A 14,727-nucleotide genomic window follows, 5' to 3' on the forward strand; every position below is an offset into this window, starting at 1 on the left:
AAAAAAGCTTCAGTAAGTTTTTTTATAGATTTTGATCAATAACAGTTGTTTATTTTAAGAATTTGTTCTTGAGCAGTGTAATAAATAGCTAAAGATCATGACTATTTTGACTTTTTAGTTGCATAATCATAAGCCCTGCCTTGGAAATATGTGGATGGTACTTAAAGTCATTTCATGCCAGGAATAAAGCCAGTGTGCCACTGGGAAATGACAGGCGTTGTGACAGCTGACATGAAGCCTCTTTAACTTCACTTACTCTGCCAAGTATTTTGATAACTCAGGAAGTGGGGTAAAGTGTATATGTTTCAGTGTCTTCTGAACCCAACAGTGGATAAGGTGTTAACATGCTTTTCCATTAGAATTTCATGAAACCTTTTATTGTATTTTATTGGTGTGTATTTTTGTAAATGGCTTCAAAAATTAAGTAATATGGGGTAGGTTTTATTTAACTTATTTATTTATTTATTTATTTATTTATTTATTTATTTATTTTGTTTGTTTGTTTTTGAAATGGCATGTTACTATGTATCCCTGGCTGACCTGGAATTCACTATATAAACCATTCTGGCCTCAAACTAAAAGAGATCTGCCTGCCTCTTCCCCTGAGGTGCTGAAATTAAAGGCTTTTGCCACCACACCCAGTAGGGATAGGTTTAAACAAAATAAATTTGTATTTAGAAAATCTAACTGAGTGTTATGTTTATTTTTATGTATAGGTCCTGGTATTTTGGAAGCTATAAGAAAAAAGATTAAGAGGTTTAGTCTGTTTTGTGGACATGGCTCAGATTTCCAACAACAATGAATTTAAACAATGTTCATCTTCACATCCGGAACCAACAAGAACCAAAGATGTGGACAAAGCAGAAGCATTACAGATGGAAGCAGAGGCCTTAGCAAAACTGCAGAAGGATAGACAAATGACTGACAGTCCTAGAGGCTTTGAGCTGTCTAGCAGCACTAGACAAAGAACACAAGGTTTTAACAAACAGGATTATGATCTCATGGTATTTCCTGAGTCGGATTCCCAAAAAAGAGCAGAAGATATTGATGTTGAAAAACTCACCCAAGCTGAACTTGAGAAGATATTGCTGGATGACAGTTTTGAGACTAGAAAAACCCCTGTATTGCCAGTTACTCCTGTTCTGAGCCCTTCATTTTCAGCACAGCTGTATCTTAGACCTACTGTTCAAAGAGGACAGTGGCCCCCTGGATTATCTGGGCCTTCCACATATACTTTACCTTCTATTTATCCTTCAGCATACAGTAAACAGGCCACATTCCAGAATGGCTTCAATCCAAGGATGCCTAGTTTTCCGTCTACAGAACCTATGTATTTAAGACTTCCAGGACAGTCTCCATATTTTTCATATCCTTTGCCATCTTCCACACCATTTCATCCACAAGGAAGTTTACCAATCTATCGGCCACTAGTTAGTCCTGACATGGCCAAACTATTTGACAAAATAGCAAGTACATCAGAATTTTTAAAAAATGGGAAAGCAAGGACTGATTTGGAATTAGCAAATTCGAAAGCTTCAGTCTGCAATCTACAGGTATCTCCAAAGTCTGAAGACATCAGTAAATTTGACTGGTTAGACTTGGATCCTCTAAGTAAGCCTAAGGTGGACAGTGTGGAGGTGTTAGAATACGAAGAAGAGAAGAAGAATCCAGCTTTGCTAGCAGAGGATCCTTGGGATGCTGTTCTTCTTGAAGAGAGATCTCCAGCAAGTTGTTACCTAGAAAGAAAGGTGAATGGAAAATACCTTTCTGGAGCAACTGTAACAAGAAGCCAGTCTTTAAACATTCGAACAGCTCAACTTACAAAAGCCCAAGGCCAAGTATCTCAGGTATAGTCTCTGCTTGCTAACTTCTTAAATTCAGTAGGAAAACAGAGTACATCTTTGTGTGAATCATTTGTTGAGGGAGGGAAGTTTTTTTAATCTTGCTTTTTGTTGCCTCCAAGGCTGCTATGGTTCTTATGTTGTGTGGCTAAAGATTAAATGTGATTAGGTCAACTGAAAAATTGCTTATTTTTTGTAAGACTATAAATAAAAACCTAGTTAAGCCTGTCTAGTAGCACTCACCTCTAATCTCAGCACTCAGGAGGCAGAGGCAAGTGGATCCCTGTGAGTTTGAGGCCAGCCTGGTCTACATAGTGATTACCAGGCTAGCCAGGGCTACATAGAGAGACCTTGTCTTAAAACACAAAACAATCAAGCAAGATCAGCCTAGTTGAAGATCTGTCATCACTGAGGTGAATTGAAGATATTCTTGGTCTTTCTGTAATATCTTGTATGTGAACCTTTTTTCCCCTCTTATTTTCAGGGCAAGCAAGGAATTTTGTCTGTCACCCATTGTACAAATTTGAACAATTTTCTTTTGTTCTTCTTAATCATGAAAGACACAAAGAAAAACATAACTTCAGAGAGCCAGGAAAAGGGCCATTTAAAGGCTTTTCCTTAAATACCTATATTGATTGATAAAGGAGAAGAATGGAGTGGTAGGGTAAAGGTTATTACTAGTTTATGTGTTTTTTTTAATTCTGGGTTTTTTTTTTTAATTAGGATTTTTTTAAAGATTTACTTTTATTTATATGTATGGGTGTTTTGCCTGCTTGGATGTCTGTGCCTCACATATGTTCAGTGCATGTGGAGGCCAGAAAAGGGCATCAGAATTACAGACAGTTGTGAGACACCATGTGGGTGCTAGGAACTGAACCTAGTCATTGGTAAGAGCATCTAGTGCTCTCCATCTCCATTATTTGAGACAAGTCTCAAACTGGCCTCAAATTTGGAATGGTCCTCCCACTAGAGCCTGCCAAAGTGCTGGGATTATAGATGTGAGACGCTGTTGGTTAAGGGGTAACTGGAATAGTATATCTTCGCTCAAAAAAGAGTCAAGCACAGGTAGGAGTTTTCCTTTACAAACATACCATTCCAAATATTATATCTGTAGATCTCGGAAATGTTTAAGGCTGAAAAAAAAAGCACCCATGCATGGTAGTTCATACCTTTAATACAAGCACTTGAGAGGCAGAGGCAGACAAATCTGAGTCTGAGGTTAGCCTGGTCTGTATAGCAGTTTCCAGGTCCACCAGGACTACATGGTGAGAATTCGCCTCAAAAAGAGCAGGGGGTGCAATATATTTGAGTGATCATATGGTTATTTGTGTATAGTTTATTGTTTTGCTTGGTTTTGGTTGTAGAGTCTCTCTCACTATGTAACACAGGCTGGCCTTGAACTCATGCTCTTCATTCCTCAGCCTTCTAAGGACTGCTATTTCAGACAAGGGCTGATGTACCCAACTATGTGTACTGTTTTCCATAGTATTTCACCGTTTACATTCCTACCAGTGACATATATGAAAGTTCAGCTTTCTCTATGTTCCAATACTTATTATTTTTCATTTTTTATGTTGATGATTATTCTTTAATGGCTTTTGTTTGCTTTTCTGTGGTACTATGGATCAAACCCAGGGTCTTATGGAAGCTTAGCAAGCTTTCTACCACTGAACTATACTGTAGTCCTCCATTTTATGTTTTTACTGGCCATTTTATCTTTTACTGTCCTTTTGGGGAGAAATACAAACACAATCATTTTGTTGGCCTGTTTGTTTATTTGTATGAGAAAGAGTCTCACTCTATAGAACTCTCTGTGTATCTCCTACTGGCCTCAGACTGTTAGCAATCCTCCTGCTTCAGCTTCCCAAATACTGGGATTACAGGCATGAGTCATCATGTCATACTGAGAAATATCTACTTAAAATCTTCGTCTACTTTTTTAAAAAATGAATTATTCCGCTGGGCAGTGGTAGTGCACGCCTTTAATCCCAGCACTCAGGAGGCAGAGGCAGGCAGATCTCTGTGAATTTGAGGATAGCCTGGTCTACTGAGCGAGTTCCAGGACAGTCAGGACTAAACAGAGAAACCCTGTCTTGAAAAACCAAAAAAAAAAAAAAAAAAAAGATTTATTCGTAGTAGCCAATAAAGATTCAAAGTAGAAGCAGCCCAAATGTTGAACTGATGAATAGGTTAACAAATGTGGTGTATCTATACTATGGCATATTTTTTTCCTTAGAAAAAAATGAAGAAATCCTGATACTTATATAAACCTTGAAAATATGCTAAGTGTGGGATTGAGGGTTTAGCTCAGTGGTAAAGTGCTTGAGCAAGGCTCTCTGGGTTTATTGCCCAGAGCAGGAAAAACAAACAAAACTGAAAGAAACTAGATCTAAAAATTCATACATTCATACATCAAATGTCTATAATCTAAGAATTATTAGGAGTCTCAGTCAGGAGAATTGGCACAAATTCTGAGGCCAGTTTAAATTAATAGTGAGTGCTAGACCAGCCAGAGTTATGACCTTGTTTCAGAACAAACAACAAAAATCTCCACTGTCCATGTATTGTATAATTCCATTTATATGACACATTCTTAAGAGGCAAGTGAGGCTGGAGAAATGGCTCAGTGGTTAAGAACACTGTCTGCTCTTTCAGAGGACCTGAGTTCAATTCCCAGCACCTATATGGTGACCCACAATGGTTTGTAATTCCAGTCCCAGGGGATCTGATGCCTTCTTCTGGCTTCTAGAGGTATGAGGCATGCACATGATGCACAACATATATGCAGACAAAGCACCTGTATGCATTAAATGAAATAAGGAATTATGTTATTATTTTGATATAATACTGATATTATAGTTAAGTCAGTTCTTGTAAGATAGATAGATAGATAGATAGATAGATAGATAGATAGATAGATAGATAGATAGAAAGATAGATAGATAGATAGATAGATAGATAGATAGATAGATAGATAAATGAATTTGTAAATGGGCCAGCAGGTGGGCATGTTTGCCGCCAAGCCTGATGACCTGATGGTGAAGATATACATGGTAGAAAGAGATTATATTTCCTCACATTGCTCTCTAATCTCCACATGCACACTGTAAGGAGTGTGTGAGCACACATCAAATTAATTAATGTAGTTATTTTATATGATTTGTAAATGAAATTACCTGTAACTTTAATATCAAGTGAGGTGTTGTGGTAGGGAGAGTTATGAGTGAAATAAGATTGGCCTCAAGTTAATAGTTGTTGAAGCCACATACCTAGGCATTTTATATTATTTTCCTTTTGTGTGTATTTCAGATTTTCCATAGTAACATTTTATTAGTTCAAAGGAAGGAAGAGAATTACTTTGTTAGAAGCAAAGATCTGGTGTCAGGATGTTTTAGACTTACTAAGCTCCTTGTTACAGAAGATACTCAAACATGTACTCCTTAGGTCTGCTTGTATGTCACTGTGTCCTGAAAAGTTTAGGCCACTCAATTCTGATTTAGGATTAGGGTGAAAGAATGTGGAATTTGAGGGGAAAGATAGTTTTTCAAAATTTCTCCTAAGTGGTCCTGATGATGCCTAACTCCCTTGGACTCTCTTGATGGAAGACTTGAAAGTTTCCTCATGCTTTGGAGTCTATGAAGCCAGGAGTATGGCAAGAAAAATAGCAAACTAGAACACACTGAGAATAGTTTATTTAAGTCCCCTAAACCCATAGATAGATTGCAAAGACTGGTTACTTTCTAGTCTGTCCTTTGATGAGGGAAGGAGTATGATATTTATTCATGTTTGCCCAAGTGAATCTTCTCCTGCTTGTTTTAAATATTTTTCCTCTTCAAATGTACCATCAATACTATCCTGATATTTTCTCTATGTGTTTCCCTTCAAAAAGCATCCTCTAGGAATAATGGAATGGATAGTTTCCTAAATATAAGGTTTGTCCCTGTCTGAGCTCTCTGGTCAAGTGGTTGTCACAAACTTCAGGGATTAACTATTGGAACTATTCCACATAAGCAGAGTTTGTTGTTTCTGTGACAAGAATTGACCCTAAGGCGTCACATCTGCTAGGCAAGTGTTCTATAACTGAACTGCATCCCTAACCCTTTTTTTTTTTTTTTTTAATTTTTTAATTTTTCTCACTCTAGCTCAGGCAGGCCTCAGACTTGTGGCTGTCGCTTTTCTCAGCTTCCCAAGTGATTGCAAGTGTGAACCATCACACCTGACTTTGGGCAGTGTCAGATGTTTTACATTAGTTAAATTGGGGAAGGATTAAAGAAAAAAGGAAACAAGTTAATGAGAACTATTGGTCAAAGCCAAGCAGGTAAAAGTAGTATAATTGGCCAGCTGATGAGTTAGAAAAGGAGCCGACCTTGGTAGTTCTAAGCATACACAGCTTGACTAGTAGCACACCATTTGCCATGAAGTAGTTTAGCCTACCTGCCAGGCCTTAGAGTAACTGAACCGTGACTGAAGAGGCATAATGTTGTTTATGATTCTATTGCACCTGACTCTATTGGAGCGTATTCTGAGAGGGGTACCAGTAAATGAGTGTCATAAAAAGAAAAGACAGGCCAGGTGGTGGTGGCGCACTCCTTTAATCCCAGCACTCAGGAGGCAGAGCCAGGTGGATCTCTGTGAGTTCAAGGCCAGCCTGGGCTAAAAAAGAAAAGACAGTAGTCTTCAGAATCTTTAGGCATCTGGAAATTGTTGAAAAAAATTACATTTTTCCCAGAAGAGGACAGTATTAATTATGTTTAAAGTCATTTTCTTGGATCTGAGGGGGTTTTATTTTGTTTGTTTTGGTCTTTTTGAGGTAGTCTTGCTAGGTAGCCCTGGATGGCCTTGCTATATAGTCCAGGCAGGCCTGGAACTTGATCCTCCTGTCTGTACCTCCCCAGTGCTTGGATTAACAGACTTGCACTACCATGCCTGGCCTTGATCTACATTTCTTCATCTATGAAATTGTTATACTAGGTAATTTCTGAGATCCCTTTTGGGAACGATATTTAAAATGTGGAAAGTTGCCATTTAAAAGAGGATGATAATCTTTTTGGTAGTTTTCTTTGTTAGTGTGATAGTTGTGTCCATGCTAGGGATTGAAGACAGTGCCTTGTACATGCTGTTGAGCTGCATGCCTTAGGAGGTTTTGTATTTTGAATGTATATTTTCAAACTAATGCATAGAATAGGATCCCTGAAAGGTATGGTGTTCCTGTAAAGCAAGATGAAATAGTAGTATACCAAAATATTTAATGCTTTAAATGTTTTAAGTTTTCCTTTGTGCATGTTAAGTAAAATAGTTTGTGCTAGACTTAAATTGAGACAAGTGCTCGCTGCTTAAAGTTATATTTTGTAGAAAAATCCTAAAATCAAATAAATTCTACTTTTTTTCCCTATAAATTGAGAATTTAGTTTAGTAAAGTTCAGTATCCCAAAAAGTAGAACATTTTCAGATGGGGAAGAAAATCAAGTAGGCAAGTTTAATATCTAATTATCTATAAGGAATCTATAAATAGCTATTTCATAATAGTGACTCAGGTTGCAAACATAAATATTAGAAGCATTCAATCAGAGTTTGATGTGCAAACTTACAAATACTACAGAAATGATTTTTTATTAAATATTAAAATTTTGAGTTTTCATTTACTGTTTATTTGTGCATATGTGTGCATGAGTGTTTTCAGGAGATTGCATATGGGACTACTATATGGATCCCATGTATCTAACTCAAGTGGCTAGCCTTGGAAACAAGCACCTTTACCTTCTAAGTCATCTTAGCTATGCCTTACTAATTTTTTTGAGATAGGGCCTTGAGATGTAGCTCAGGCTAGCCTCAATCTTTCTCCAGATGTCAAGATCTTATACTGTTTGTGAGATCTTATACTGATTGTACATGTACAAGAAGAAAAGTTGGGAGCTGGCAAGATTAACAACATGAGTTTAATCCCCAGAACCTGTGTAAAGATTGAGAGAACTGACCCCACAGTGTTATCCTCTGACCTCCACGTATGCACAGTTACACTCATATAGACACAGACACAGACACACAGACACAGACACATACACACACACACACACACACACACACACACACACACACACACACCATACACATGCACTGTAATAACAAAAGAAAGAAAAGAAAGTTTGGTTTATGTAGTCCAAAAGGTAAAGAGAACACCAATAACAGACCAACTTTGGAAGTCATTGGCCTGGGACTTTCACATACTCACAAGCATTCATCTATGTCTACTTACAACTATTTCCTTGCAGCTCATGCTTTCTGTTGGGAAACAGCATAGCAGTGCCTATTCTCATAATTACTGTGTGTACTTACATGTTCATTTCCTGTTAGAAATTCTGTGTATTACAAACCCCACTCTAAAGGGCATTTTTCTTCTCACTCAGCAGGCTTACTTCCTGTTTCCTCTTAGTGTCTTTTGTTTGGTTAATAATAATCTAAATACTTAAGGGCAGTTTTTGTGTGTGACCAAAACCAGGAAAAGGACTAGCATTAAAAAGATCTTTTGGTATCTTAACCTTAAATCAAACTGGTGGTTAATAACTATTTTAGCTAGTTTGAACAGATTTCAGAGATTTTAGTGGTGAGATTAGATGACTTTCATAAAAGGGATTTTGTAAGTAGGGTATGATAATCTAAAATATTTGGATCTAGAGAGATGGCTCCATGGTTAAAAGCATTTGTTGCTCTCCAGAAGACCTAGTTTGTTGTAGAGTATTAGTTGAAGATGTGTTACATTTGTTTATGCTATGGAACTTTTTTTTTTTTGGTTTTTCAATACAAGGTTTCTCTGTGTGGTTTTGGTGCCTGTCCTAGATCTCATTCTGTAGACCAGGCTGAAACTCACAGAGATCCGCCTGGCTCTGCCTCCTGAGTGCTGGGATTAAAAGCGTGCGCTACCACCCCCCCACACACACACATATGGAACAGTTTTTTTAATGATGCAAAGATGTGTTGCATTCTTTTATGTTGCATTTGTCTAACTCTGTGAAGCTGTTACTTTGACTGTCTAAAACACCTGATGATCTAATAAAGAGCTGAATGGCCAATAGCTAGGCAGGAGAAAGGATAGGTGGGGCTTGCAGGCAGAGAGAATAAATAGGAAGAGAAATCTGGGAAGAGAGATTGAGAATTGAGAGGAGAGGAGGACTCCAGAGGCTGGCCACCCAGCTACACAGCAAGCCATGGAGTAAGTAAAGAAAGGTATGTAGAGAAAGATAAAAGCCCAGAGGCAAAAGATAGACGGGATAATTTAAGAAAAGCTGGTTAGAAATAAGCCAAGCTAAGGCCGGGCATTCATAAGTAAGAATAAGACTCTATGTGTTTATTTAGGATCTGGGTGGCAGGCCCCCCCAAAGAGGACAAAGGGCAAAGGGTAAAAACAACAACAACAAAAAAAAAACTGTACTAGTTCAGTTCCCAGCATCCATGTGGTAGCTGACAGCTATCTGTAACTCCAGTTCCAGGGCATCTGATTCCCTTTTCTAGCCTCCTCAGGCACCAGGTATACACATGCAGGTAAAAAATGCATGTATTTAAAATAAAAATGATAATAGTTAAATTTAAATTGCAGCACTTGAAACACCAAGAAAGGAAGATCAGGACAATGTGTGAGGCCAGTTTATGTTACATAGTTGAGTTTGAGGTTATGTAATAGCTATAGTATAGCAACACCCTCTATTTTTATCATTTCCTTTATTTATTTATTTATTTATTTATTTATTTATTTATTTATTTATTTATTTATTCATTCATTCATTCATTCATTCATTCATTCATTCATTCCTTTATTTATTTATTTAACAGCCCTGCTGCAGTTTCCCCTCCCTTCTCTCCTCCCAGTCTTTCTCCCTGTCAATCCACTTCTTTTCTGTTTAGGAAAGGGCAGATGCCCCATGAGTATTAACAAAACATGGCATATCAAGTTGCAGGATGACTAAGCACCTCTCCATGTATCAAGGCTGGGCAAGGTGACCCAGTATGAGGAGTAGGGTCCCAAAAACCCCGCTTCCCACTGTTAGGAGTTCCACAAAAAGACCAAGCTACACAGTTGTAACATATATGCAGAGTGCCTAGGTCAGTTCCATTCAGGCTTCCTGGTTTTTGGTTCAGTCTCTGTGATCCCCGATGAGCCCAGGTTAGTTGATTCTGTGAGTTTTCTTGTGGTGCTCTTAACCCCTCTAGCTCCTACAATCCTTTCTCTTCCTCTTCTGCAGGATTCCCCATATTCTGCCTAATGTTTGGCTGGCAACATTCTATTTTTAAAAATAAAAATGTAGTTTTATAAATGTGGATACTGGATGTTTCTGAAAGTTTATTGTATTAAGGGTCTAACTTTATATATTATTGGCAGAATGTCTGGCATGAATTTCATTTTATTCCTTTTGTTTATTTGAGGCAAGGTCTCATTGTAGCTTTGAACTCACCATGTAGCGGAAGCTGGGCTTAAACTCCTGATCTTACCGTTGTACCTCCTAAATGCTGGGATTATAGGCATGTATCAATGTGCCATTAATTTTCTTACCTTTTTTCCCCTCATTTTTCTCTCACTAATTTTACAGAAGGACAGTTCAAAATGTTCTTATTTTATAGCTGACCACATTTAATAATTTACATCTTTGGAAAATTAAATATAAATTGTAGAGACCCACGGAGGTTTCCTAGTGAGAACTTACTCAGGGTCCTAGAACCTGAGCTTGCTTTACCCAGGGCTGCATAAGGGGATGATTTGACCATGGGCATGGTTACCAGGTATTTAGAAGGGTCTACGCTTGGCTGTGCAGTGTACTTTGATCTAGCAAGGGGAAGGTATTTTGCCCCGCCCCTTGGCATTGTTATAAAAAGCCCTTTTGAAAAGGCAGAAGGGGCTGTTGGGTTTTGATGCAGGTCCTCCTGAAGCTGTCCTGTGTTTCTGTCTTTCTCCTCTTTGCTATTTTTCTATCTAATATTTTCTTATCTCCCCCCCCCTTCTCTTCATAAGAACCCTGGAAAAGGTGGGAGCTAGCCTCCCACAGATGGCACCAGAACTTGGAACTTGGGTGCAGAGGAAATAAGTGAGAATAGGGAGTACCACTGAAGCAATTGGGCATGTCCAGTTATGAGTTAAGGTTAAAGTGGTGGTATTTTAGTCTTTTGGAGCAAAAACTGTATATAGATTAAAGCAAAGCGGCTAAAAATTGAGCTGAAGCAAGTAATAAAAGTTAGGCTGCAGCAAGTGTCTCTCTCTAAGTTTTCTCTTTCGTGCTCTCTCAATTTCTGTCTCTAAAATTAGGTGAAAATACAGGGTTAGGTATATGGATATTGTGTGGCTTAATAGGAAGGAATTTCGGGTAAGAGTAGAATTTTTCTACTGCCAGACCTGGTGCACAGAAAACATCATCCACTACAGACTTAGCAGTCTGAGAAAGAAAAGCTGATATGGGGCAGGGAAATAGTAGACATATGTTTGAGTATTCACTTTTAGCGAGTTTGAAAACTAGATAAGTTAAGGTAGAACAGCAATAAGTACAGCAGTTCTTGGAGTTCATATAGGAACTGTGTCCTTGATTTTCCAACTATGGAACTCTGGACACAGATTCCTGGGGGAGAATTGGAGTCGAAATGCAACAATATTATGAGGAACATGGGCCAGAAAAAGATTCCAGTGGAAGCTTTTGGCCTGTGGGCACTAATTTGGGACAGTTTAGATCTGAGTCCTGAGCAGCAGGGGGGAATTTTCCCTGAGGTGGACACGGACAAGACCCCCTGTTCCACCAGAGCTGCCACTAGATGGGAGCATTGTTAAAAAATTGTTCAATTGGGGTCAGTTCCCTATTGGCCATGAAGCTGAGTTTAAGGAGCAAAAGTCTTGGGATGAGACAAGGGAGGAACTGAAGGGCTTGAGAGGCTTAGTAATTTCTTTCTCAAAAACTGGAAGCTCTTCAGGTCTCTCCTTCTCAGAAGGGTACTCATCTTCCTTCTGTAGGGGGCGGAATTAGACTCACCTTGGGAGTCATCTATCAGAATGGCAAAGTTGCTCATAATTGCCCTGGCGTAAAAACCCTTGCTGCTAGTCCTGCCTCTCCTCTTCAAGCCAGTATTAGAGACGCAACTAGCAGAGGGGAGGAGGTGCGGATTTCAAATGTTCCCCATAATTGAACAGCAGGATGCCCAGGGAAATATCATGCAAGTGCATGCTCAGATTCCTTTTAAACAACTTAAAGAATTAAAAATGGCATGCAATCAATATGGCCCTACAGCTCCATTTACACAAGTGCTGTTAGAAAGCTTTGCTTTAAAGGCCTTGCCTCCCGGGGACTGGAAACAAATGGCCAGAGCTTGCCTGTCAGGTGGAGATTATTTGTTGTGGAAAATCTGGTTTGGGGAGCAATGTCAGGCCACAGTTGAAATAAATTGGGTCCAGCAGATTCCCATTACTTTTGATATGCTTGCCAGAGAAGGTCCTTATTGGGAGACAGGTCAACAGTTAAATTTTGATTTGGCAGTATATGCTCAGGTTAATGCAGCTGCCAAAAAGGCCTGGAATAAGCTCCCATCATCTGGAAGATAGACTGAGGATTTATCAAAGACAAGATAAGGGCTTGATGAATTGTTTCAGGATTTTGTTTCTAGGCTAATGCAAACAGCAGGCAGGCTAATTGGAGATTCAGAAGCTAGATTTTTGCTTGTTAAACAGCTCATCTATGAAAATGCTAAAGCTACTTGTCAAGCCACTTTGAGACCTTTTAGAAAGAAAGGAAACATCTCTAACTATATTTGACTTTGTTCAGATATAGGGCCTTTGTATAATCAGGGGATAGTCATGGCCAAGACATTACAGGGAAAAACAGTCAAGGATGTTCTTTTCCAACAAAGAAACTATGGTTCAAGACAAGGGAGAGCTGTTGGACCACCAGGAAGTTGCTTTGGGTGTGGCCAGATAGGACACCAGGTCAAGGGAAGTCCTGAAAGGGGAAAAAGCTTAAGGGCAAATAAGAAATCAGTGTTGTGCCTGAGATGCAAAAGAGGGAAGCATTGGGCTAGTAAATATCTATCAAGGATGGATACCCAGGGAAATTCTTTTCAGGGAAATGGATGGAGGGACCAGGACCAGGCCCCAACAAAGTAGATCTTTGGAGTAATTCTGCAAGCTGTCTCCTAGCAAACAGATTTATTCAGGACCTCTACTGAGCAATCCCAGGCAATGCTGAATTAGATCTCAGCTCTTCCATCTATACAGTTTTGACTCCTGAAATGGGGATGCAGGCACTTCCTACTGGTGTTTATTATGGACCTTTGCCGGAAGGCACCATAGGGTTATTGTTGGGAAGAAGTAGTACCACGATGCAGGGGGTCTTTGTTGCTCCTGCAGCAATTGACACTGATTATGTGGTAGAAATTAAGGTAATAACTTATTCACCTAAGGGAATTTCTGTAATATAGACAGGCCAGAGACTTGCACAGTTAATTTTACCTCCTCAGGTGCAAACAAGAAATCCAGTTAAAAGTAATAAGAGAGGAGAAACTGGATTTGGTTCATCAGTTGCCTATTGGGTACAAGCCATAGGTCCACAGCATCCAGAACTAACTTTGTTATAAACGGAAAAAGTTTCTCAGGTCTTTTAGATACTGGTGCAGATCTGTCTGTTATCACTGCTAGTCAGTGGCCTTCCATGTGTTCAAAGATGGAAACTTACAGAGCTGAAAGGGTTTGGTCAAACTCAGTGTCCTGAGCAGAGTAGCAATGAACTCTCCTGGAAAGATGAGGAAGGTCATGAAGGAACTTTTTGGCCATACATTGTCCCTCACTAGCCTGTAAATTTGTGGGGTAGAGATGTTATGAGCTGTATGGGAGTCTATTTATATAGCCCCAATACAGTCGTCACTAAACAGAAGGTTCCTGACCAGAAGTTAGTGATGGTCAAATGGCATCCTTGCTCCTACAGAAAGGGCTAATAGGGATGGATTAGAGTATTTTTAGGAAGGGTCATTGAGCAGCCTGTACTCCATGCAGATTCTATAACTTGGAAATCTGACCATCCTGTATGGATAGATCAATGGCACCTAACAGAAGAAAAAATACAAGATGTCCAGCAGTTAGTACAGGAACAGTTGGGTGATGGCTCTGGTATATTATTAAAGGACCAGCCTTAATAATATACTTCCCAGGGGCTCAGAAGAGAAACTACAAACAGTGAGATTTATTTTCAGGAAAAGAATTTCAGCACACTGAGCTTTTTAGTCCATTTGCTTTAATTCCTCAGGGATAAAATCCTGTCTACATAGCTTCAGTTCTCATGCCTAGTTCCTTTCTTGCCTGATTTCTCTCTATATTTATCTACTTTCTCCTCTAAGTTCTGTCTTAATTCTCTCACCTTAATTCTGCCTCATCTTGGTCCTTCTCATCTCATTTTTACCCAGCTAGTAATTCCCCATCTGGCTCTTCCTCATCTTCCATCTCGTCCACAAGTTCTTCACTCCTATCTTCCTCTCCATCTCCTTATATCTCTAAGTCCTCTCAATTCTCTGAGGTGTTCAGTTATAAACCCAAACAATGGCAATCCTCTGCCAAAGCAAGGTCACCAGGCTTGAATTCTTATGGGGTCAGAAAGGCAGGTAAGAATTTTCCTCAGGCAGTGACTGTCAGGCTTTCTTTTACAACCTGAAAATGGAGTGGTTAAAGAAGGAGGTCAATTGAGGGCTAATGATTGGTTAGTATATCAAGAAGGGGATCTGTGTGCTTAGTCTACATTCCTAGAAGTGGTTAGGTAGGAAATTATGAGTCTATTAGTAAAGCTGTAAGAAAGGAAGGTCTCACCCTAAATTGCACAAGAAATAAAGCTATCCGCCTGACCTAGGAGACAAGTATTATTTCGTTTGGTCTTGGATG

General features: G+C 39.1%; 1 protein-coding gene across 1 annotated transcript in view; it reads left to right on the plus strand.

The window, feature by feature from the left end:
• Pik3c2a (phosphatidylinositol-4-phosphate 3-kinase catalytic subunit type 2 alpha) overlaps positions 1–14,727 on the plus strand; it is a 111,519-nt gene that overhangs the window by 21,412 nt on the left and 75,380 nt on the right. The window contains exon 2 of the mRNA XM_059268351.1: positions 717–1,847. Coding sequence (XP_059124334.1) covers positions 777–1,847 — 1,071 coding nt within the window. The 5' untranslated portion in view covers positions 717–776. The remainder of the gene's footprint in view (positions 1–716; positions 1,848–14,727) is intronic.

The sequence above is a fragment of the Peromyscus eremicus genome, chromosome 1 (genome assembly GCF_949786415.1).
Source record: "Peromyscus eremicus chromosome 1, PerEre_H2_v1, whole genome shotgun sequence".
NCBI lineage: Eukaryota > Metazoa > Chordata > Mammalia > Rodentia > Cricetidae > Peromyscus > Peromyscus eremicus.